Source organism: Lacerta agilis, chromosome 8 (genome assembly GCF_009819535.1).
Source record: "Lacerta agilis isolate rLacAgi1 chromosome 8, rLacAgi1.pri, whole genome shotgun sequence".
Classification (NCBI taxonomy): Eukaryota; Metazoa; Chordata; class Lepidosauria; order Squamata; family Lacertidae; genus Lacerta; species Lacerta agilis.
This window is the reverse complement of record NC_046319.1, coordinates 21,923,896-21,949,237: the sequence shown is the minus strand read 5'-3', so window position 1 is coordinate 21,949,237 and position 25,342 is coordinate 21,923,896. Positions and strand designations below refer to the sequence as shown.

Sequence of the window (25,342 nt, the reverse complement as noted above, 5' to 3'; positions counted from 1 at the left end):
CTGCATGCCAAGAGGTGTTCCTGTGAAACCCGAGAACGGGCAAAGCTTTCCCTATTATTGGAACCTGGCAGTATATTAATTCTTATCCCAGTGCTATTTGTTACAAAGAACACGCCATTAAAACGGTGCTGATTTCTCTGCCAGCACACCCTACATATTTCTTAATTCACTCACTGAGGCACACAAGTTCATTTGCCCTCAAAGGGACAAGGCAGCTTCCGATTATCTGCTCAGTGGCAGCTGCTTAATCCTCTTCTCTCTCATTCATTTCCGGACATTCCCAGAGGGGATCCTCATGGAGGAGCTGACGGCAGTTCAAAGTGTCCCTCGGAAGCTCCACTTAAAGGCACCTTGCACCGAAACCCCTGACGGTTGTCGGAAGGATCTCTTTGACCTACTTCCGTGGAAACCTGAAGCTCTTGCAGAGGCCGTCCTGAAGCAGTTTACCAAAACAGGCAGCAAGGGGATTCGACAGACGGATGGCTGCGGCACAGGAACTACATCAACCTCCTCTATTACAGGACAGGCTTTTTGCTCGCCTTGATAAGCAGGTAGCAGGTGCACCACTATTTATTGGGGGGGGGGAGAATCCACCCAGAGTCACTCCTGTGACTAGGGAAGAGCCAGCACAAACAAACCGGCACTTCAGAGAGCTCTTGCGGAGGGGAAGACTGCTTGCTCTGTTTTTCATTTTTCTTTTTAAGAAAGAACACACCAAGCACATCCCCTCCCCAATTCCCCGTCGCAAGGCACCACTAGCAAGTCAGCAAGGCATTCTACTTCCAAAAGCTGTCCTACACACTGCAAAGTTCTGGGCCACTCTTGTGAGGTTCGGCTGTCCTATTTTGGAATGAAAAAGAGCTCCCTGCAAGTAGAGAGCAAGCACATCAGGGAGAGAGCTCTGTTACATTCTCTCTCTCTCTCTCTCTCTCTCTCTCTCTCGGATGTGCTACACAGAGGAGCGGCTCATTTCTTTTTGTTTTCGCACGGGAAGCTTTCAAATATACGCCCCACGCACCCACCCAAAACGCATGGCCCACGGTGTGTCGGGTGGTAGGGTTGCTAACTAACTAAGTGCTACTCGGAGCAGACCCCCTAGAGTCAATGGACCTAAGTTATGATTACGTCCATCAACTTTGATGTGCCTGTGTCCCATGAGTAGGACTGGAATTAGATGCAACCCTTGGGCTTAAATTTAAATTAGAAAGCAACCCCCCATTTAAAAATGTGACCACTCCTATGGCTCCAAGGAAAAAGTCAACTAGATAAAGGTGAGTGGCACATTCTGAGAGGTGGCAGGAGGGGGAGCAGCCGGGCCCCTTTGTAAACCAACAGGCCCCTGGAGACCTGTTTCAGAAAAGGCCGGCAGGGTGCCCTGCCCTACGAGGAAGGCAAGAAATAAATAAATCACATTGCCATGTAACAGAACAGCCGGGAAGTTCAGTAGTTTGGCATTTCAATCCTAACCTTATCCTGGGAGAGACCACTGAGAGAGAGGCAATTTCAGCTCCTTGAAACAAGAGAAATGTTGTTGTTACTGTCCTACTGATGTATTGTTGCTGTTTCAGGGCAGGAGGGGAAGAGATGTCCAGGGAACGACTCACAAGCGGGAGTTGCTGCCTTCTGCAAACATACACACATACACACACAGCTATTGGGTAGCAGCAGTCCATAGCTCTATGGATGTGGTTCTGAGAGTATGGCTGTAAAACTACAAGTCTTTCAAGAGAAGAGGACAAACCAGACAGCAAGCAGGAAGGCATCAAAAGGGACGTACATTTTAAAATGGCTCATTGCTTCTCGTACAGTGTTTGCGGCTCAGCTGGCCACTCCCTGCCCTGCTGAAGGCTGAGCTGGTCAACTCTACCTGTTGGATTATATTGCACCCAGGGCTGGAGGGGGGCATGCAAGTGGGTTGCTAGTACTCCCCCCCCTTCCTGCCCTTATACACATCCTGCCCTGTCAGCTATTTGGTACATAAAAAGGATAACGGGGCATGTGTGGGAAACCAACAGGTAGGGATTATTACAGCTCTCTGTAGACTGCATGGGGGGAGAGTGGCAGCAAAACAAAACCAAAAACTTTTAAACCATTCATAGGCAAAGAAGAGAGTTCCCACAGCAGCAAGGCTTTCATCAACTTTGGAGAAAAACCCAGAGGCGGAACTGGAGCAGGCTGGGACAGCGGGGAGTGGGTGGGGTGGGGGTGGGGGGTAGGGGCACCGGCTGTGAACCAGTTTCGATTGTACGGCTTCCGAGCATTCAAACCATTTGGTACGAAGAGCAGGCGCCAGTGCATTCGCTGCCACAATCGCTCCTAGGTCAAAGGTGCGGGAAGGATGTTTCTAACTCACTGGGCCTAGGAGGATTCATCTAAAAAGCTACCGTCTATTCCGACACTCCCGAAAGAGAGATGCTTACAGTTGTCCTCTTTCAACGTCTCTGCTGAGATAGAGATTCTCTTTCAAAAAAACTCTTTTTTTTTTCCTTTTTCAAAATTTTATGCCGCTGTTGATGTTTTTTCAGTCTAGCGCGGGCCACAAGGGAATATAAAACCTTTGCAGGGACCCTTCCAAGAGACGCTCCATCCACAGGGAGAGCTTGTTGAGTTTGTTTTTCACCGACCTCGCCCCTGGGCTGCAAGAGGAAGACTGCTTCCCACGGGCCTCCCCCAGGTCAGATTCCTCGTAGGGCATCCCTGGGGCATCCCCGTCCTCCTCCGACTTGCGAGGCTTGAAGAGGCAGAAGTATTTCTTGTGCCCGTTCAGGGCCAGGACGTAGCCCGTGTAGTCGCGCTCCAGGAAGTGCTTGTCGTACTGGTTGGGGATGGGGGCGGCATCTTGCGCAAACTCCAGGACGTACTCCAGCCACTCCCGATGCTTGTCCAGGTTCAGGAAGGAGAAGTGGAGGCAGTTGCTCCTGGAAAAGGGATGTCGGGGGGGATTATAGAATTGTAGAGTTGGAAGAGACCCGGCCCCCCAAGCCCAGCCCACTGCAATGCAGGAATCTCAGCTGAAGCATTCATGACAGATAGATCAAAAGGGGTTACTTCTAGCATCCCGTTCAGAACCCAGTAAGCTTAGAAACTGAAAAACAACAGAAGAGCAGGGGGGAAGAGTGTCTAATCCCCTGGCTCTGGCCCTCCAAACCAAGCTTTTCGGCCCTCTAAGACCCCATAATTTTGGTGGTGGAAAAAAAGAGAAAAATTAAAGTGGTCAGGTTGGGATGCCCCTAGTGTGGAGTGGCCACACACTGCTTGGGGCTGGCTGGGGTGAACATGGCACTTGGGCCAAAAATGGTTAGCCACGTCCTTGAGCTAAAGCAACTGCCTTGATCAAAGTCAGAGAGGGAAGGACCAGGGCTGGAGACTCAAGAGCTGGTTATGTGACCCTGCCTGCCAGGGTAGGCTCACTGGTTCCTGGATGCCTCCAGCCATGGAAAGGGGAACTTCTCAGGACTCAAAGCAGATTAAATTGATCTGTCCCCCACCCCACCCCACCCCACCTCCTCAACTTCACCTGAACCAATCCAAATTGGTTCAGACCCCGCTGAACCCCAATCAAGGCGACAATGGGACTTAGCCCATCATCCAGTAGCCCCTTGAGAAATACCCATTTCCTGGATCTACTTATAACCTGCAAGCCAGCAGCATGTCTGGCACAGGGGAATGAGACATCCTCCCATTCGTCCCATTTGAAATTGGCGCCGCAACCACACAACCGCGAGGGATTCCTATCCAAGTCAGAGATGGACATAGGGTCAAGTCCTCCCCACACATCTGAAGCGAGGAAGATACATAGGAAAGCTGCCTTGAAACAGAGTCAGGGCACTGGTGCATCTAGCTCAGTACTGTTGACACTAACCAACAGTAGCTCTCCAGGGTTTCAAAAAATAGCCTCTCCCAGCCAGAGGAAAGACCCGAGGGATAAAAATGGAGAGGACTGGGATGAGGAGGTGATTTTAAGCCCCATTTCAGCACAGCCCGACTACTGTTTTGCAGCCTCATCTACAGAATGGGCACAAAGGTGACCAACTTCAGTGTGCTGTTGCAAGAGTGACACAAGACTGTAAACGGGCTCATCACCATTAAGTGTCCTGCTCTTCCGTTTAAACTCTAGAAGGCTGCAAATGCCCTTTTTTTTCTCGCACGGTGTGACACACCTCCAACATGACTCTGGCCAGTGACGGTGCCCCACACTCACCCAGTGAAAGTGTAGACCTCCAGGGCAAACTTCTGCAGAAGAGGCGTCTTGGTGGGGTTGGAAAGGATCAGGACCACGTTCATGTGCCCAGGCCTCAGGCGCACCAGGTTGCTTGTGTAGGTGATGTCTGTCAGCTCGGTCACTTCGACGAAGCCCTTCTTGGGGATCCTTTGAGGGAAGGGGAGAGAGAAGAGGCTCAGCAGGAAGCAAAGAGAGCCACCTGCACAGGAGCAAGGGGAAGCAGCAGAACTTTAGCTTCTCTATGTCCACAGAGCTCTACGGCAGCCTTCTACAAAGGCTACTGTCATCTCTGATTGAACCTGTCTGCATGCTGGGAAGGCTCAGTCGGTAGAGCATGAGACTCTTAATCTTGGGGTTGTGAGTTCAAGCCCCACATTGGGCAAAAAGATTCCAGCACTGCAGGAGGTTGGACTAGATGACCCTTAGGCTCCCTTCCAACTCTACAATTCTATGCAAAGCCGATGCTCCACCCCAGAGAGCTTGCAGCGTTTCCCCAGTTTCAGCTGCACATGCCCTTTCAGCCACTTTTCCCTGGACAAGCCAGGTAGAAGGTTCTCTGCTTTCTTCCATCCTCATTCTCTCTCATCATATCTGTCCGACCTTCTCAGCCCATCAAGCCTCCCAAACCCCCTTCAGGTGTCTCCTCTGATATAGCGGAAGCCTGAGGAAGCTGCTGCAGATTACGTCACACTGGCTGGTTGCGGTTCTCCCGGGTTTCAGAGAGGAGCTTGCTGGGGACTGAGCTGGAGAGCTGCTGCAGGCAGAACAGATGCTCCGTCACTGAGCCAAAGCCCACTCACGCTGCAGTGGAAGGCATGCAAAGGTTTGCGTTTCAGCAGGGCCTGCGACAGAGTCCTTGCCCAGTTGAGCAGGCAGCCCGGGTCAGAAATTGGATGCTGGTGAGGGGCAAACAAGGCCCAAGGGTCCATCTCCATCACCTCTAGTGAAGGCTACACTTCTAGACCCCTGGGCCACTGCCTCTGGCCCAGGAGAAGCAAAGGCCAACCCCAGGAAAGCAGAGTGCTAAGCTACAGAAGCACTTGTCAACCTGGTGCCCTGAGGATAGATCTGGACTACAGATCCCACCATCCCTGACCACTGGCTGTCTTGGCTGGGGCTGATGGGAGTTGTTGTCCTGTACACCTGGAGGACTCCAGGCCGGTGAAGGCTGAACTAAGGCTTGATGGACACAGGAGGAACCTGTTGTCTTTGGTGAAACTTGTGTCGTTCTTCTCGCCCTTTGGAGGGTTTTCATCCTTCTTGGCAGGAGGTGAATCTCTCTCGTCACTCGAGTCACTGAAAAAGAGCAAGTTGTGTTTTCAGGCGGGGAAGAGGCTGGGGGATCACGGACAGGGTCGGATCAATTCACCTTCAATGTGACTCTAATGTGTTTCTACTCAGAAGTAAATTCCCATTTTTCATTTACTGTGAGTATTTGCTTTAGAACCCCTTGATTTTATCTATATCCTGGTAATTTTATTAGGGCTTCTGTTTATAGTATTTTCTTTAAAAATTGTTCTTATTGAAGATTTCATTTTATTTTATGTAAACCACCTACAGAGCTTGGGTTTTATCTAATGCTGTTACTACTAAGAGGAGACTCAATGAAGTTAATAAACATTAAATATCAATATAGGATGGAATGGAGGTGGGGGTGGTGAGATTACAAAATGAAGGGAAAAACAGAGAAGAGAATGGGGTCTTTCTGATGTTGGCACCCTGGTTTTGAAATGCTCTCCCTAGAGAAGCTTGCCTGGTGCCTCCATCTGTCGAATGATGTATTTTATCATCTTCAGTTTGTGAAATGCCTGGAAGGTGTGGTGAGGGACAGCCCATCCCATTTTGCCGCCTGAGGCAAAATGGGAAGGTGTTCCCCTGTTGCCAAAGTCTCCCTTACATGGGTTGCAAGGTGGCACCCGTGAAGCGGCAACAGATTCCGGCAAGATCTCGCTAGAAGCTGCTGCTGCTTTTCTGCCATTGGCAGAGGTGCCGGGATGCCTGCAGAGGTGCTGCCTCTTGGGGTTCTGCCGACCGAGGTGGCTGCCTCAGTCTGCCTCATGAGCAGGCCGGCCGGAAAGCCCTGGATGTGGTTAGGTAGATGGGATACAAAGGTCAAAAAAATACCTACTACACAAGGCTGCTTACCTGAAAGCCTGAACAATAACGGTCCCAAAAAGGATGAAGAGGGCTGAGAAGATCAGCGATAAGAGGGGCATCATTTCTCTCCTGCAAAAGAGCATTGCCAATGATGGTCGGTGTCAAACCGAATCCGCAGCCTATGCCTTCTTCCCCCACCTCTGAATGGGCTGCCTCCCAGGAGAGGTGAAACTAGAACCAATATGAGAACTGGCTCCCTTCTGTCCATCTTTGCTGTCCTCTCCAGTTCCCTCACCCTTGTGCCCCTTAGGAAGTACTGTGCTCCCTCAACGGCCCAAGGTCTAAGAGGAATTTTCTAACAAAGGTTAGAATTGTTATTACACTGTTTTCCACATTCAGGCATGCTTTATAGCCTGCATCAAATATATTTTCAGGGGGGGGGGGAATCACTATTAATACTAGGTGGCAGGAGCAGCAGTACAAACACAGTGGTCTACTAATGGCTCAGGAGAGGGAGAGCAACTCCTGGTGGCCAAGAAGCAGAATGTCTCCACCCAAAGCGCTGAACAGCAGCCCACCCAAAACTGGCCCAAACCACTTTGACAGTCTTAACTTTTGCCTTGAGCACTTCTAATTCCATGCAAATTTTACACTTTATCATAGGGGATCTTGGTAAATGCATGAAGATCCAGAATGTGCAAACAGAAGGAATCAGAAGAGAACCTGTCAGGGTTCAACCTGGAAGCCCCTTCTCCCTGCAGATCTCCTCACCGCCAATGACCCTGAAGAGTCTCTGGATCCCAATATCCACTGCCCCTCCCTCCTCCCAGCTGCCTAGGCTCCCGACTGGCTCTCAGACCTGCCCCCTTCCTCTCTAAATAAGTACCTGCTCTACCTGCCCTGCCAGATCAGGCCACTGCCCCATCAAGTCCAGCATCCTGTTCCCACCCAGATACTGGTAGGAAACTGGCAAGCAGGACCCAAGCACAAGAGCAATTCTCCCCCTCCTGTGGTTTTCAGAAAATGGTATTCTGAAGCCTTATTGTCTCTGAATGTGGAGGCGGAACACAGCCATTTGGGTTAGTAGCCACTGAGCCATTTTCATGGGAATCAGCGCAACATGCCTAAATGTTAAAAGGCCATCCCTGGTTTTGACACTCCAAAAATGTGAATCAAGGAAAGACTGCTATTAATACAGAATCCATACCAGTTGCTGTGAAAGAGGCTGTCCCAGCTGTCTGATATATAATCGATGGCGGAGTAGATCCATCGGAGGAAGAAAACCTGCGATCACACCAAAAGAGCAGAGGGGAAAGGGTGACTCCGATCCATCAGCTACAGCTTCAGTTCATTATTCTGGCATTTAAACGAATGTAGCAAACCTATGCAGGTCTACTTAGATGTAAGCCCCACTGTGCCCAATGGGATTTACTCCCAGATAAGTGCACAGAGGAGACTCTTGGTGCTGGAGGAGACTCCTGAGAGTCCCATGGACTGCAAGAAGATCAAACCTATCCATTCTGAAGGAAATCAGCCCTGAGTGCTCACCGGCAGGACAGATCCTGAAGCTGAGGCTCCAATACTTTGGCCACCTCATGAAAAGAGAAAACTCCCTGGAAAAGACCCTGAGGCTGGGAAAGTTTGAGGGCACTAGGAGAAGGAGATGACAGAGGACGAGATGGTTGGACAGTGTTCTCGAAGCTACCAACATGAGTTTGACCAAACTGCAGGAGGCACTGGAAGACAGGAGTGCCTGGCATGCTCTGGTCCATGGGGTCACAAAGAGGCGGACACGACTAAATGACTAAACAACAACAACAGCAAGTGCACAGAGGATAGCAGCTTAAAGCATGCACACGCAACTATGTGCAAGTAAATGTTAGCACCGGGATGTGAGTTTATTTACTCATCCCGATGTAGAGAATTGAAGGCTTTTTGCGTGGAGACCCTCCCTGCCACCCTCAGATAAATAAATAAGCACACACACACACACACACACACACACACATCCTATTAAACACCGACAATGCTTACAGGAGCAAGTTCATCATTCAAGTCTGGTAGGATGGTATCAGAAGAGAGAATGTCTGGGTTTGTCCTCAGCTGATCCAGGAGGTCCAGAAGAATGAAGTTGTCCTCTTCACTGCCACTCCAGGGCTCGTCGAGGGCTTTGTAGACTACTCGCCCGACATTGTTGCGCCTCTCCAAGATGATCACCTGGGCAAGAGGCAGAGGGTCAAACCACAAGTTGGGGTGGGGGAGTTTTCAATACAGCTTTAAAGAAACCAGCTGTGGCTTCCAAGGGTGTGCCTAGCCAGGAGAGAAGGAGAAGGTCTAGGGCTTCACTTGAGCCCAGAGCCCCAAGCCTGAAGCTCCAGGCAACAGGAAATCTTTGCCCCACAGCACAGATAAAGTAGTGGTGTCTTTGGCCCATTACAACCAGGTGGGAGCTACCTGGCCTTCTGCCATCACCTGCAGTTGGATATTCATTGCCTCACCCTCTCAGTTCTTCTGCCTGAACGAGCAGTGGCAAAATGATGCAGGGACTTAATCCCTATTTTTCACAGCCCTGTAACCCTCTACCCCCCCCCCACACACACTTCATGTTCCCATCCTGGCCTTCTACAAGAAAATGCTTCCACAATAAAATGGTGGTAGTGGGGAGGAGAATCTCTAGGCCATTGGCCTACTTAGGCATGCCAAGTCTCCCCGTTTGGCTTGCGAGGCATTTTGTCTAGGCCAAAAAGAACTGTCATATTGGGTGGATCCAGCCTGCAGACAAGGCAGTGAAATTATGATTCAGCTCAACCCATTTTTTATGTTTTCAGTTCAATTTTTTTACATTTCAAATCATTTTTTTTTATAAAGCTCTCTTACAATGTTTCTCTGAAGTGCTGCTAACTGACCCAAGAAACATGGGACTAAAGGAATGTTTTGCAATGAATTAGAAAGAGCCAGCAAGACGCAGCTGGGCTAGAGGACACAGGCAGGACACTCACAGCTGACTTCCCGTGGAATCTTTCGTCGTCCGTTAGCAAAGTGTGCCCAAACTGTGGCTGGTAGTTGCTGTAGATGTGCACAAACCTCAGGGTGTCCTTCGTGTTGGCCAGAGCAAAAGCCAGAAAGGCATCATAGCTCACAGTGTATTTATCGCCCTCTCCGGTAATCAAGACCACACAGTACCTAGAACATCACGACGGAAGAGATAATTACTGCCCTCTCAGAAATGTAACAGGACTAGTTGACAATACTGAAGGCAAACACCCACAAACCCACACACCCAAAGAGACATAAACTGTTCACAGGGAAGGCTCAAACTCCTTCCCAAGTCACTTGCCTGGGACCAGAACACTATCCAGCCACCGCCAAGGGAACTTGGGCTCCAACCCTTTCTGCTTTAGGGGAGGGCAGTATGCAGCCCTCAGCCTAATTTTGAAAGTTCTCTGCAAACAATCAGTTCAGGCCTCTGGCAAGAGAAACCTGTCCTTTCCCAGGCAACACAGAGATAGGAAAAGGGTCAGAGAGAGAGAATAGGAGAAGCCTCACCCACTTTTAGTTCTGGTTCTGGCTACTGCCAGCCAGTGGCCCCTGTCAGATTACCCGCCAAGGGAATGTGGTCCTCAACAGAAAATATGTACACACCCCCCCAAAGCTCCTGGATTCAGCAAAGAGAATCTGCAAGGTAATTTTACTTTGCCCATGCTGGAGGAGGCCAGGACAGGCCCCTCTGTCAAAGGCTAGCTACTATGGTGAAGTCCAAGAACTCTTAAGAGAAGAGAACACCTTGGGGCAATGTGTGTGTGTGGGGGGGGGAGCACCGGGTGGATTCAGGCAACCCATGGCATTGGGGAGCAATGAATCTTGTAGATTGCCTGTGGGGACGCTCCGTGTGATGGGACTCTGCAGAGGGACTTCTTTTTCTGTAAACACTTTGCATGCAGCTGAGCCGTGCTAACCTCCACACTTGAGGACTGCACTGCCCTCTGCAGGATGCTGGCCTGAAGACAACTCAGAAGCCTGCGCTAGTGTAGAACCTGGCTGTCTTACGGATCTCAAGAGGCCTGCATACGTTCAGCCCAGACTTCCATCACCCTGGATGCAAGTATGTTTCTGAGCCCAACCTGGTTTCTAAAGCCCTGGGGACCCCTGTCTCTTTTGAGATGACCTCTCCCCTTTTATCAACCCCTGTGTTCTTCTGATCAAGCACTGCCTGCCACATTAAGCAATGACAACTGTTGCAGGTAGAAGCAAAACAGGGCCTGGATAGTGCTAGCCCCCAAGAGTGTGCAACAATCATCCCTCTGAAGTCACACCTCCCTTCTTGCCACTTAAAAGGCCTGCACAGAGCGCACCTCTTTCACTTGACAGGTTGTGTGCTTTTTGTAGTTGTTCGACAGATGCTGTTTTCACACATCTCTGCTGCTAACTATTGGAGTATTTTTTTATTTTTGTGAGCTGCTCTGAGCTACAGAAAAGCTGCACAGGAATGCACTAAGGAAACGAGGTGGGGGACCCTGTGCAGGATTTACTGGTTTGGTAGAGGAATGGCAACATTATCATGACCCTTGAGTCAGATCGTCTTTCTTCAGGTGCTGAAGTTGAGGACTCCCAAGTCAGAAGGGGATTTGCACACAGGGCTACACCCAGAATCAGGTCCACAAAGTGAGCCCATGGTACCTGCGCCCCTCTGGCCTTAAGGATATCACGTTGCCATTCTCTGACTCACAATAACTCCATCACAGAAGACCCAATACAACCAGATTCTTCCCTGGGCTGCCTGAGTAAGACTGCTGGAATGGGCTGAACCCTTTAACTGAAGAGGTGCAATCAGAACAGACCCTGCTGCTTCTATATAAGCCTCAGTCCAAGTTTGATTGTTGCTGAAACAACATCAACACTCTGCTCTCTTTCAGCATTCAGCATGAGCAAGGCTTGCCTCGTCGGAGGTCACATGAGGACAGAGATTTGCAAATTGCAGTTCTTAGTTCCTGCACGTTACTGGGACAATCCGGACTCTGCTCATGTAAAGAATTGTTTATGGAAGAAAGAGAGTGAAAGCTACTCTCTCTTATTAAATTCCTACCCCCCCCCCCTGCAGAATGATCAAAAAGGTGGGGGGAGGATTCCATAAAACAGGTAGGGAAGTCAAGTCACTCTGAACTCTTCTTACCTTACAAAACCTGCCCAACAATTTTACTGTGCAACCCCAAAAATACTTGAAACTGGTTAAGTAAATGCATTTACAGCCGCACAGTTCTGCTTTTCCAGCTGCAAATTCTTTCAGGCCTAGATTCTCCAGCAGCTCTCAGTATCCCATTCTGAGCAGGGACTTGAAAGTCCCCAAATAACCCCTACAAAACCAAACACACTATGGAGGATTATCACCACGAGTCTTACTTGCGCTGCCTGTGAGACTTTTTCGCAGGACACAACTCCTGAAAAAGCTTCTGGCTGGTGAGCCTAGACGCCATGAGGAACTTGTTCTGAGACAGGAAGTCATCAATAAGCTGCTTCTTCATGCCTCGGGCCTGGAAAACAACACCCCCCCCCCCACAAGCTGTCAACCAACCACAGAATTTTCGGCTGATGATTCATGTGCCTTTTAAATACATTTGCAGGTTACCAAAATACACCAGCAGATTACATACCACCATCAAGGTATACACCCTTTTGAGATGTGGAAGGAACTGCCAGATAAACTCACAATTTAATAACACAAAAACTACTTAAGCGTTGCTAGAAAGAATATATATATTTAAAAGGCGAGCCCCATCATTCTTTGTCACACAAAAACATACCCAAACCAAACTGGCCAAACTTGGGGGGGGGGGAGCCAGAATGCCCTTAAATATGAACTTCCTGATTAATTTTATTTCAAAATTGTTTAAGGACTAAACAGTGTAACCCTAATCATGTCTGCTCAGAGGTACTACTGAATTCAACAGTGATTATTCCCATGTAACCAGGAAAGGATTGCAGCCTTAGTTACATAAGGTCTGCAGTCCTATACAGAGTGGGTTGTATCTAGTCTTAGTCCTACACAAGAGTATACCCACTGAAATTAAAGAACCTAAGTTAGTCATGTTCATTAATTTCAGTGGGTCTACTATGAGTAGGACTAACACTGGATCCATCTGCACTGCAAACTTTTGTTGCAGGTCCCCAACAGTCTAGATTTGGATTGCAACTTTTTAAAGGTAAGGATCTGTGCTTTGCTTACAGGATGTTATAAGTTGTCATGGAGACTGACGGAGCTATCTGAAGCATCCTTACCAACACCGTAGAAACAAGTTAGGCTGAGCGGTGGCCACCTGCCTGTTAGGGCCAGAGTTCTTGCATAAGCAGCCTTGCATAGCGGCTGCTGTACCATACCTGGATGAGATCAGCAGGCTTATCGACGTGCTCTTTGAACACCATCATGGTGGGTGTGTAGACATTGATGTTATACTGGCTGGACAGCTCTTCTGTACCTCGGAGCCCAACATACACATATCCAAAGGACAGGTAATCTCTGTAAGCAAACGCCGTCAGCTGGAAAGAAAGGAGAGCTGGATGCAGTTGGGCTATATGGTACATTACGTGCAACACATGGACAGGACCCTGTTCTGTCTTCACTCTACTGTTACATAGGAACATAGAAAGCTGCCTTCTACTGAGTCAAGGTGATTGGTCTATCTAGCTCAGGACTGTCTATACTGACTGGCAGTGGCTCTCCGGTGTCTTTTTCTCAGTTCTACTTGGAGATGCCAGGGATTGAAGTTGGGGCCTTCACCACTGAACTACAGCCATACCCACATTCAAGGAAGTGAATGGCAAGGAGATGTGCCTGCTAGTTGTGTCCATGCAGTTCTGCACAGAAAAGAATACAGACCAGGGGTTGATGGCAGAGGAAAAGATTTGCCAAGCCCTGCTGGAAACCACAGGGTGGGGTGGGGTGAGGATTTAAGAGTGCTCTTGTGCTCAGGTACTGCTTGCGGGTTTCCCACAGGCATCTGGTTGGCCACAATGAGAACAGGATGCTGGACTGGATGGGCCAGTCATTCAGCAGCCTTGTCTTATGTTCATTCCAAAGCCTTCACAATTTCCTCCTCTGAACTGCTTAGCCCCCAGTGACACTAGGACAGGGTATCCTTGACAGCGGCAATAATAAAGCGTATGCAGCTGCCTTCTACTGTCCGTCTAGTCCAGTACTGTCTACTTTGACAGCTGGAGATTGAGTCCTGTGGCGTCTGGAATCCATATAATATACTCTACCTCTGTTCTGTGGTCCCTTACTCCAGTGGTCTAGCGTGGAGGTGGCGGTGGCGGGGAGAGGGGCGGTAGCCCTGGGTGTAATTCTGAGGGGTGCGACCAGGAGCCCCCAAGACAGGCTTCCTCATTGAGGCTGCGTGGCTGAGCTCCTGTCACCTTTCAGAGCAATGTCACACCCATGCCAGGCCTTCAGGGCTGGGGTGGCGCCTCCTTCTCCTTGTGGTTGATGAAGGTGGCCAAATCGGAAGGTGATGGAGCAGCCAAGCCAAGAAGGCATGCAACGACCGTCACCATCAGCGCCGGAAGCCACGTGCCTTGCAGGCTCCGCACATGCCCCCCGGAACGCGCCGCCACTCCAGCTGCCTAGTCCACCAGGGGGTGCGACACTTGCCCCGCTCCGGTCACCAGCAACCCACGGTATGCCACTGCTGCACACCACTGTAGAATACTGAGCCCCCGGTAGGGTGTTTCAGAGGATCCAGGCACTTCAAAGTCCGCAGGAAGAAGGCATCTGACAAAATGGTCCATAGAGCTTTTGCCAGCCTTCCCCAGCTGTGCTGGCTGGGGCTGATGGGAGTTGTAATCCAACACACCTGGAGGGCACCAAGTTGGGAAAGGATGGCTTATGCCAAAGTAAGCTTTTTGTCTTTACGGTGCCCTGAGACTCTGTTCTGTTTGGTACAACATCTTAATACAGCTACGCACCTACAAAGGAAGCCAGAGGACCTCCCCTCCCCCGTCCCATTTCTTACTAAGCTGCAAAAACCAGGTAAACAGAGCCTTTACCTTGTATAGCAGGGGGACGAGTGGCATGTGATCAAAAAGAAGCACATGGGGTTTGTTCTCTTTCTTCCAGTTCGACAGGAATTTGACGTAGTTTTTATCTGTAATCTTCAACGTAAAACAGAAATGATCAGTCTCAGTCATCAAATACTGAATGCTGCTTCAGATTCATTTTTTTAAGGGTAAGTTGCAAACTTGCATCTAAGACCAAATGACATTGTATGCTAGGACAGCCTCTCCCTACCTGGTGTCCTCCTCATGTTTTGGCCTAGAGCTCCCAATGGCTGTATTAGCTGGGGCTGAGTAGTCCAAAATATCTGGAGGGCACCATTTGGTGAATACTGTGGCAGGAGATACATGAGCCTCCTGATCATAGCTGTCAACTTTTCCCTTTTTGAAAGGGAATTCCCTTATTCCGAATAGATTCCTCGCAAGAAAAGGGAAAAGTTGACAGCTATGCTCCTGATGTTAGTGTCAACTAAATGCAGCACTGAAAGACACAACAGCAATGTACAGCCATGGTTTATTGAGCTCAGCTGTGGTTTGTTTATACCTCTAAACCTATTCAGCCAGCTAACTATGGTTTGCCTGTGGCCAACAAACCACAATACAAAATCATGGATTGAAGCTGGCTTATGAAACTTGGCTTGCATAAACCATGGTTTCTTGTTACCTCAAAACCCATGACTCTGACTTTATACTGGTTTGCTCCAGCACCCTGATCCAGATGGTTGTTCAGCTACAGAGGTGCCAAGCAAGAGTGGCTAGAAAAACAAAGCCAACCTTAGGCAAAACAAGCCACGGTAACTCTGCTTATCTGCAAGGTTGATCCTGGCTTTCACATTCTGTACAAACATGGCGAATGGGTGATCAGTTGCTACTCACTTTAAACCCAGGATCCCATGAGACTGAATAATCAATACCCATTTGCCTGTTCTGGCTATTAAGTAGACCCCCACTGTAAAGAGAACAGAGTAATTCCAATATCCACAACAGACCCCCAAATATCCACAGAAGATCTGAGAGTGTTGGCAAAGAGGTTAGGTTGCACATGTCTTGGGGGGGGGTTTGACAAAGTCTCTAATACAATGCTAATGAAAACAAAAACAGAAAACAGCAAAGAGGAGCTTAAAATAAACCAGGAGGCAATAATCACCTTCTCAACAAGGTTACCCGGAAGTAGGCTTTCCACAAACTGCCGCAGATTCTCCCGAACAACTGCATTGTGGAAAAAGGTAATTTTCCCATTGATAAGTCCCAGGATGGATGGTGTACTGTGTGCTCCTAGGTGATGTGCCAAGCGCCTCTCATAGCCAGCATGAACAACACCAATCCCCACTCCTGAATGAGGGAAGGAAGGATACCGTAAAGAAGAATTAATCTTCTCTCCTATGGTCTCTAATAACTTCAGGGAATCTAAAACATGGGGAGTCTGTGATCACATGTTTACTGTAGCATCTAGGAGCCTCAAGGGACAGGGATTAACTGCTAGTGCATTTTCTGCAGCAGCAGAAGCAGTAACGGAAGTGTTGTAGTTCAGTGGTAGAGCATAAGTACTGCATAAAAAAGGTCCAATTCCTAACATCTCCAACTCTGCTGAACTGCTGCCAGTCAATGTACCAAACTAGATGAACGAATAGTCAATCTCAGTGGAAGGCAGCTTCCTATGAATAAGACTGAGCTCTGTGAGAAAGCAGAGGTAGGGGACTGGGTCCAAGTTCCCCTGTGGGCCATTTGACAGGTGGGAAGGACCACCCACCTATCAGTCACCTGATGACAGCAGGCGATTGACACGTGTCAAAGTTCAAAGGAGGTCTGGCAGGCATGGTGGCTGGCAGTCACATCAACTTCCTCTGAAGATGTGCTTTCTGTGCCAACCTGCTGACTGGTGCTGGAAGAGCACCTTCAAAGAGGCTCCCAGTAACCACATTATACAGGCTTGAAACAGGTAGGTATTCCGTTCAAATGTAAGAATATGAAGAAGAGATCTCAAAGGAGAATAAATGGTGGCTTATGGCCCAAATGGGTTCCAAAAAGAACAAAAATTGTGTGATGTCACCCACTTTGGGAAACACTGCTCTAACACCATAGCTACCAAAGCAGGGCTCCCTGGAGCTGTCCAAGGTCCTTCATACTCTCTGCTTGGCTAGGACCAGTGACTAGGCACTCCCTCCTTCCTTGGCGAGCCTCAGGCTCCAACAGAACTGAACTTGATGCAGCAACCAGGGCAGCGTTTACTCAATCTTCCACAAGCCAAGGCACACTTTTGCCCCTGAAAAGTTTTGCTTTTACAGTGAGAATTCCAGACACAAGTGAAAAAGAAAGTCAGTTGTGCAGGTGATATGAAATGGACGTGACCAAGTTAGGTTTTATTAATTTCAGCAGGTCTAAACTGAGTAGGACTTAGCCAAATACAACCCACACTGTTTATATTAATGTAATAAGTAAAGCAAGGAAGTTAGATGCATGCCCTAGAGAAGCGATGTTTCATAAAGCCTCTTCTCTGGGCAGGATTTGTTTTGTTTTGTCACTGAATTAGGAGTGATGGAACGATCCAGTCACCACCAATGCACCTACACACACACACACACACACACACACACACAGAGAGAGAGAGAGAGAGGGGCGGGGGGAACTGACAATCCTGAGTACAGGATGACTGGAAGCAGGCAAGGCCAGAACAGGGAGTCATGCAGCCATGCAGCAGGAAACCTCTTCTGTGAGTGAGCACACTAGCTCCACAATAGCCTTTTGTAACTCAATTCATTTATTTATTTCACAAGGCACATTGGAGTGGCCCTCTCAGAGCACATTGCTTTTGAATTACTGCAGCTGCAGCCTAGGGAAGATGCAGCCAGACTCTGAAAGAAAAACTCAGGCCAAATACAAATGGATGGTGATGTCCTACAAAGCTCTCAATTGCCTGACTCAGCACCCTATGAGGCCATCTCTGTTCACTATGTTCCACCACAGCCTTAAAAGTAAACCAAGAACCATAGCTGTCAACTTTCCCCTTTTTTAAAAGGGAAATTCCCTTATTCCAAATAGGATTCCTTGCAAGAAAAGGGAAAAGTTGACAGCTATGCCAAGAACCCTGGGTTGAATCCAATAGAAAGACCCTCTGAAATTCATGGACATGTCTAAATCAGGTCCATTGATTTCAGGGAATTTTAGGAATGGTATCTCTCAAGAGCAGAATGGGGCCTCCTAACAACTCTCAGCATCGCTAACAAATTAGAGCTCCCAGCCCAGGAATTTATTTTGGGGGGCAGGGATGGCTGTTTAAATGAGCATCATAGTGCTTTAAATGTATGGTGTAAACGTGGTTTATGTTTCTCAAGAGGGTGCAGGGTGCTTGCCCTTTGGAGATTAGCTAAACACTACGTCCATGCATCTTCTAGTGAGCAACTGGCTTCAAACCAGCCAGGGAGAGGGTAGAATCATGCATTTTTCTGCCCTGAACCCTTTTGATGCAGGTAATGCAAATCCAAACACATTTCCCTTCTTACCCAGCCCTTCAAGTTCCTGGACCACCTCCTTCCACACGGGCTCAATGTGGATGCAGCTAAAGCACCAGTCAGACGTGATCTTGATGAGGTAGGGTTTTCTGAAACTGTCGGGCACAATCTCGTTGATGTAGTGTGAGAAGTGTAGTAAGTACTTCTCATCGGAGGAGTCGCGGCGGTCCGAGTTGAAAGGGAAATGGAAAAAGGATTCGTCGAAATAAAAGCTCTCGTGGAAGTGGTGGAACGGGCGGTGCTGTGACTGTTGCTGATGGGGGTATCCCTGGTTCTCCCCCACATCGCCATAGCGGTCAAAATTTAATCTCTTTTCCTCATTGGACAGGATCTGTTTGGGACAAACACCAACGCTCTTATGTGTATGTTGCCGTTTTATGCTTCGTGAAACACTGAGGAGCGATGAGCTGGGTCCAGGTTAAGTTAGCTGAACGAGCGTCCCAATGAAACCTCTGCAACAAGTCATGACTGCACCCTGCCTATTTTGACAGGGTCTAAATTCAACCAAATCAGCCTGGATCCAGGCCAATGTACTTGGATGGCCTTATGTAAACAGAGTAGGTAGTGTGGTATAGTGGTTAGTGTTTGGACTAGGACCTGAGAGAGACCAGGGTTCAAATCTGCACTTGGCCATGAAGCTCACTGGGTGACCATGGGCCAGTCACTCACTCTCAGCCTAACCTACCTCACAAGGTTGTTGTGAGGATAACATGGGGTGAAGGAAAACCATGTATGCCAACTTGGAGGAATATCATTGCTGTGATAATAACATTTTAACACTACTTTTCCCCTTCACTTTAAAAGACATTAAAATATGAAAATTCCATACCAGGATCTCCATATTAATCCTAGTTACCATATTTCCATATTAATCCTAGTTTCGTGGGGTTCCCCCCCCCCTTTTTTCAATCTACAAAAGTACATCTGTTTTGGTGGTGGTGAACTTTATCCAGATGGCTAAATTTCACCACCGCTAAAACAGGCGCATTATCTAAATGGTGCTATCCTGATATTTTGGACTACAACTTCCATCAGCCCCAGCTAGCATGGCCACTGGTCAGGATTATGGAAGTTGTAGTGGAAAACATCCAGAAAGCGCCAAGGTTGGGAAAGCTGGGCTAGAACGACAGAGAGGATTTCCATCCCCTCATAATACTAAAACTTAAGTATCAACCAAGAAGTTGATTGCCAGCTGATTCAAGACAGACAAGAGAAAGCAGTTCTTCACACAAGCTGTAACTAACTCATGGAACTCATTGCTACAATATGATGGCTTTAAAAAGGGGTTAGACTATAGTTAGCCAATGTTCAGTTGTTGAAGTTCAACTCCCATCAACCCCAGCCAGGGATGATGGCAGGTGTAGTCCAACATATGGAGGGCACCAGGTTGGCTACCCCTAGGCAAGACAAACCCTAGGAAGATGGGACTATCAATGGATATTGCCATGGTAGCTATCTTCCTTTGTTCTCATCTCTTGTCTAATTTGCCCCTTAGACCATGATTATACCCAGTTAACCAAGAAGCAAGTCCTGTTAAACCTGTGACGCCTGGAAGACTTGCTCCCTGACCTGCAGGCTTTTTTCCACCTGGCCTGGGAGGGTGGGGCCCTGACTGACTCCAGCTACGAAAGCCGAGGCTGCTGAACAGACTCTTGGGCTGGGGTATTGTTTAGGAAGTTTTGTTGGAGGTGGGGGTTGCTGCTGTTACTGATATTAATTTTTTGTATCTTTGCTTCCTATCTTTTTACGATTTAAGTGGAAATTGCTCAATGTGTACTTTTTGGTGTTTTATTTAATGTGTATGACTACTTTTGCTAATTATCCACCTTTTGTAATTATGTAAAAAATAAAGTGAGTGATTGAAACTCAGTAGGACTTTACTCTCAAGTGTGATCACTTTGGGCACTGTAACATTTATGGATTTACATATGTGGCATGCCAGGGGAAACTGTAGCAGGTATTACCGGTAAATTAGAACACCAGAACCGGGGGGGGGCAGGGCTGCCCATCCTTACAGGCTGCATTTAAAAGGCTGCATTTAAAACAGAAGCCTTAAATGCTCAAACAAGTTAGAAAAAGTGTGCCCAGTACCTCATAAGCCTTGCTAATTTGTATGAACTTATCTTCTGCTCCTGGGTCCTTATTTTTGTCAGGATGCCTGGAATGGAAAGAAAACAAGACCATGAGCAGTTTGATCACAAGGCTGTTGGCTTTAGTTCAACCCTGGCACTGTGCAGGCAGAACTGACACTAATTAAAGAATATGTCACTCCGGCTTAATCTGTTTGATGTTTGATCAGGTTTACTACAGGGGGTTGATTCCTGATGTGGAGAGAGAATTGGCACTAGTTAAGGTGAAAACATTTCATATGCAAAGACAGACTCTAGGTCTCCCTGTTTTTGCCCTCGTAGCACTTACTTTTCCTAGTAAGGTAGGTAAAGTTAAAGGACCCCGGACAATTAAGTCCAGTCAAAGGCAGGTGCGGTGCTCATCTCGCTTCAGGCCGAGGGTGCTGGCGTTTGTCCACAGACAGCTTTTCCAGGTCATGTGGCCAGCATGACTAAACCACTTCTAGAGAAACGGGGCACCGTGATGAGTGCCAGAGCACACAGAAACACTGTTTATCTTCCCACAGCAGCGGTACCTATTCATCTACTTGTACTGATACGTTTTTCAACTGCTAGGTTGGCAGAAGCTGGGACAGAGCAACAGGAACTCACCCTATCAGGCGGACCTTCCAATCGGCAAGCCCAAGAAGCTGTGGCTTAGACCAGAGCGCCACCCACGTCCCTAGTACTTTCCCTAGTATTCTTCCTTGAGGCACCTTGTTTTGCTGGCTCCCTTTTTACCAACAGCACAGAGCCCCTTCTGTCTGTTGGGCTTGTGCAGGCAACCACAAATTTAGCAGCTCAGCAGGAGCAAGTGCATCCAGCTATCTGGCAAGCAGGACACCCAGAAGGTCTAATTTCAGCTGAAGCTCTTCAGCAGGGAAGAAACAGCAGGACTCCTACTGTTTCTTAACTCCTCCATACCCCACATAAATAAGGGATAATCCTGATGTTCTCCCAAGCCCTCTGTGCATGCCAGGTGGAGGACTGGCAGCAACCAAAAATAATGATTCGATAGTAAGTCAACATCTATGGACCTCTGGGCTCATATTGGGTTTTTTACCCCTACTAATACTCATTTTTCATACTGTCTACAGCTGTGCACAACATGATAAGAAAGGCTGGCAGGCCTTTAAGAAGGAGACAGTCGGTTTTTCAGCACAGCAGCTAAGCATGATGCACTGTGATTCCAGCTACATTTCATGAATCACTCACCATTCCCGGGCAAGCTTCTTATAGGCCTTTTTGATGTCCGCCTGACTAGCTGTCCTGCTGACTCCAAGGATCCGATATGGATCAAAATCGACAGCAGACAAGATCTGCAGGACCAGGACGAGGAACAAAACCACAACCAGGGAGACGCTTAGCCGTTTCATTTCCATTTTTTTTCCTGTAGAGAACCTGCACATGAGAGGTTTCAAAGGAAGAAAATCCAGGATGAGACATTGGAAAGTTGCAATACAGGTGTTTCAAGGTCCCAAGTCTTAGGCCTGGCTGCTTTTTTCTGCAATGGCCACCACCTTCCCTTTCACCTCCATTGCAGCCCTGATTCCATTTTAGTCTCCTACAATTCCCACAGCCTTTCACAGAACTCTGACGACAACACTGCCACCTCCTCTTTTAAAACTCATTTTGACTCTCCACACAGATAGATTTGGAGGGACTGAGGCCATCCCAGCCATTGAAGTGGGCTGGGGCTGGGTACCATCCTGCTTCTTTTCAAGGGGGCATACCTGAGTCTGGCCTAACCTAACCACCCAAATCCCTTTCTTCTCTCAGTTTGAGCACGGGGTTATCCCTTTCCCAAAGCTACATGTGAGCTGCAAGACTGGACTGCCAAGTAGACACCTGGATGGAGTTTAAATGGTCCTCAGTCAAGGAAACTGAGGGGGGAGGGGGTGAATACCTAACAGTAACTAAGGAGAGCAATTGGTGGCATCAGAAATCAGAATACTTTCCACCATTTTATTTCACTATGGATGAACTTCCATTTCTGGAAATGCATCTTCATCAAACCAGTTATAATGAATGATACATGAATGGACACGGTGACTGCATTTGGACATAAGAGTAAGCCAAGATTTTTAGCTGAATAATGCGTTCATACTATGTGCCAGCACACTCAGTCCAACTGCTTCCACTTTGCTTCTCCCTTGGCATGAGCAGATCAACAAACCAAGAACGGAGTAGCTTTGCATTATATCTAAAGCTAGGGTTGTGATTTATTTAGGCTGAACAAATCCATGATTGGTAAGCCATAATTTTAAGGCTGCTTGTGAACTCAGCCAACACCAATCAAACCAGGCACTTTCAAAAGTTGTAATTAACATTTTTCAGTTGATTATTCCTAGGAAGCATATATAAATAGCCTCTCACCTCTTTTGCTAAAAGGAGTGCATTAACCATTTCCAATGTCTCCTTAAAATGAAACTAATGTAAAGGAAGTTAGGAGTTGCCATGCCTTAAAATGGTGACAAACAGTCCACTAATAAGAATATCCAAACCAAGCTCTGAATTTGTTTGAACATATAAAACCACATTAAAAATGTGCTTTGCTTATTTCTCCTCCCCACCAAGAAAATGCAAATATTTAAGGTCAGCTGATTTGAGGCATTGAAAAAACTTTTGAAATACTTAAATAGTGTGAAAAATGAATATGGCATGTGTATTATTTTTGTTTACTAAATATAAGTTAAATATGCCAAATCTTATCCTAATTAATTCAGGACACTGGAAAATGTTTCAGTTCAAAATTTTCTAGGAAAATGACAACACTGAAAAAATTTATTTCACCTGAAGGGTAAAGTGTCAATCCTATGCACATTTACCCAGAATGATTCCTACTGAGCACATGAGACTTGCCTCTAAGAATGATCCCAAAACAAATTTCACTCCCCAAATATACATAAGGCCAGTGAGTACAGGCAGGAGACGAAATGGCAAAACATTCATCCCAACCCCAAAGAAGAATGATATTTGGCTAGTGTAATGTAGAAGAGATTTATAGAGTGGCAGCTATGTTGCAGCAAAAATAGGAAAGAATATTGTGGCACCTTACAGACTAACAAATTAGATTACTATGTAGGGCATCAGAAAATACACTAATCTGCATAGGAAACATTTCCATTTTTTTTTCTTGGAACATCCACACCACCAAAACAGGTATCAAAAGCCTGGATATAGTTTTAGTACTTTATGCCACAAAATACACTGGAAACAGAAAACAGTACGAGTATCAGTAGAACATTTTTTTCATGCAGAGACCAATGTAATCCTGCATTCTGACTTCCAGCAGGTTCTACAAGTCTCACAAAAAGGCCCATGAAGGGAACTGTTTTCTTGTGCAAACAGCCCTCAGCACCCAGTCCTAAGAAGCATACCTGCTCCATTCCATTAAACTATCATGGTAGATACTCATCCAGACTTCCATTTTCAGGCCAGCCAGTTACCTCTGTAAAGCTCACAAGCAGACCCTTCCCTTGTTGCTGTCACTAACAGCATCTAATACTCAGAGGAAGTTCCCCTCCTGATCATGGTTAATAACAAAATACATAAGAGCTGTAGTTGAGGAGAATAATCTTTGCATGCAAAAGATCCCAGGTTCAATCAATAGGGATGTGTGCGTGAGAGAGAGTGTGTGATGGGAGCATGGGAAAGACCCCTGTCTGAAACTTTGCAAAGCAACTCCCCATCAGGATGTAGCCAACACTGAGTGAGATGTCCCAGTGATCTGGTACAGTGAAAGGGAACTTCTTACATGTGTTAGGAGCATCTGTTGCACGTGTTTTGTGTGGAGAAAGGTTCAGGTTTATTCACAAGGTTAGGCTAGGTTGGACTACAACTCCCATTATCCTACGTCAGCTTAGCCAACTGTCAGGGATGATGCAGTCCAACAACATTTGGCAACTTAAGGTTGAAAAACAATGGCGTAGGCAAAATTGAGTTACATACACCAATGCTGACTGGGAACAAGACAGCTTCCCACATGCAAGCAGGACGCAGAAGAGAGAGTCCCATCACCTTACATTTGCCCTCGGTGAGAATCCAGACTTGCAGACTTGCTACTCTTGACCATTTGTATTTTCGCCCACTTCATAATGGCATATTGTATATTCCATGGCTATAACTCAAAGCTATGTAAAACTTAAATAATTGCATAAAACATTTGTATTGGGTTTTATAACGGTGTGCACACTTCGTCAACTAGGCTGTTAGCCTCCCCAGAGTACATCAACAGAAACAATAAAATTAGGGTGACAGCGGAGGTTTCCATTAACGATCATGGTGTGACAGTCCTCACCAAGGATCTAAACACAGCCAGCCCCACACCCCACCCCACACATAAGACAGATGCACCCCCATCACACTTAAATGATTAAAGAGCGTTGAGGGGAGACCCGGGAAAACCCAGGTACAATTCCCCACTCAAGTCACGAAGCTCGCCTGCCACTGTCTCTTAGCCTAACCTACCTCACAGGGTTGCTGTGTGAAGAAAAAAACGGGGAGGGAAAGAAACACGAATGCCGCCTTAGCTTAAGCTCCTCCGATAAAAGCTGGGACGGGAATGCAGCTGGAGGTGGTTTCGAAAAGGACAAATGCAAGACAGGTATGTCCCCCCATAGGCCTCTGCCCTCCAAGGGACCCCCCCCTTCAACTGTCACCACGCAATATCGCACCAGGGCTAAGCCGCTTCTTTCCTGCCTCCCCAACCCCCATTATGCGCTTCCCGCAGTCCCCCGCCACGACACTCGACTCTGCCCCCCCAAATAGGACCCTCCCCACGGTTTCGTCTGCCCCCCATTTACCCCCACATCTTTAGTCCTCCATACCAGAGAGAAGGGCCTGGGAGGGCTAGAGAGTCATCCCGCCCTCTCAACCCCCCCCCCAAGTCACGTGGCTACTTAGGACAGCCGCTGCCGCCGCCGCCGGGTGGGAGGTAGGGGCGCTTCTGTGGGGTGGAGTGGGCAGGAAGGGCACTCGCAAATACCCACCCTAGCCTCCTGTCTCCCCGGTCCCAACTTCCGGCTCGGCGGCCCCGCCTCTGGCCGCCGTTACCATAGAGATGGCGCAGCGAGCGCTCACTTCCGGCGCGGCGAAGGCCCGCCTCCCTTGACAGACGGGCGGGATAGAAGGAGGTAAAGGACGGGAGGTGGGGCGCTGGTAGTGCCGCCGCGGTGCATGGTTGGAAAAGAGGTTGAACGCTCGGGACTCTTGCGCATGCGGAGCAAGCCGCTGCTGCCCCCCCCCCCGTCCTAAACCTTGTTATGGGAACCTGATATAATTATTTCATGCTAACTGTTGGAATAATATTGTTGCTTAAGTATTTGATGACTGTGCACTTCCTATAAAAACGTTAATGGGGG

At 47.9% G+C, this 25,342-nt stretch overlaps 1 protein-coding gene across 2 annotated transcripts; it reads right to left on the bottom strand.

The window, feature by feature from the left end:
• Positions 1 to 1,758: 1,758 nt before the first annotated feature.
• Positions 1,759 to 24,811, bottom strand: DNAJC16 (DnaJ heat shock protein family (Hsp40) member C16). Of its 2 annotated transcripts, XM_033156502.1 has the most exons (15): positions 24,793 to 24,811; positions 21,195 to 21,369; positions 19,963 to 20,029; positions 17,863 to 18,202; positions 15,510 to 15,694; positions 14,357 to 14,461; positions 12,692 to 12,850; positions 11,717 to 11,847; positions 9,319 to 9,502; positions 8,354 to 8,536; positions 7,527 to 7,603; positions 6,368 to 6,448; positions 5,423 to 5,518; positions 4,202 to 4,369; positions 1,759 to 2,918 (listed from the first exon to the last, which is right to left on the bottom strand). In XM_033156502.1, exons 2-15 carry the CDS (start codon positions 21,359 to 21,361, stop codon positions 2,522 to 2,524), a joined length of 2,340 nt encoding a protein of 779 aa, XP_033012393.1. In that variant the 5' UTR covers positions 21,362 to 21,369; positions 24,793 to 24,811; the 3' UTR covers positions 1,759 to 2,521. The 2 variants fall into 2 exon arrangements, with proteins under 2 accessions (XP_033012393.1, XP_033012392.1); XM_033156501.1 differs by lacking the exon at positions 24,793 to 24,811 and having other exon boundaries at positions 21,195 to 21,380.
• Between the last annotated feature and the right edge of the window lie 531 nt (positions 24,812 to 25,342).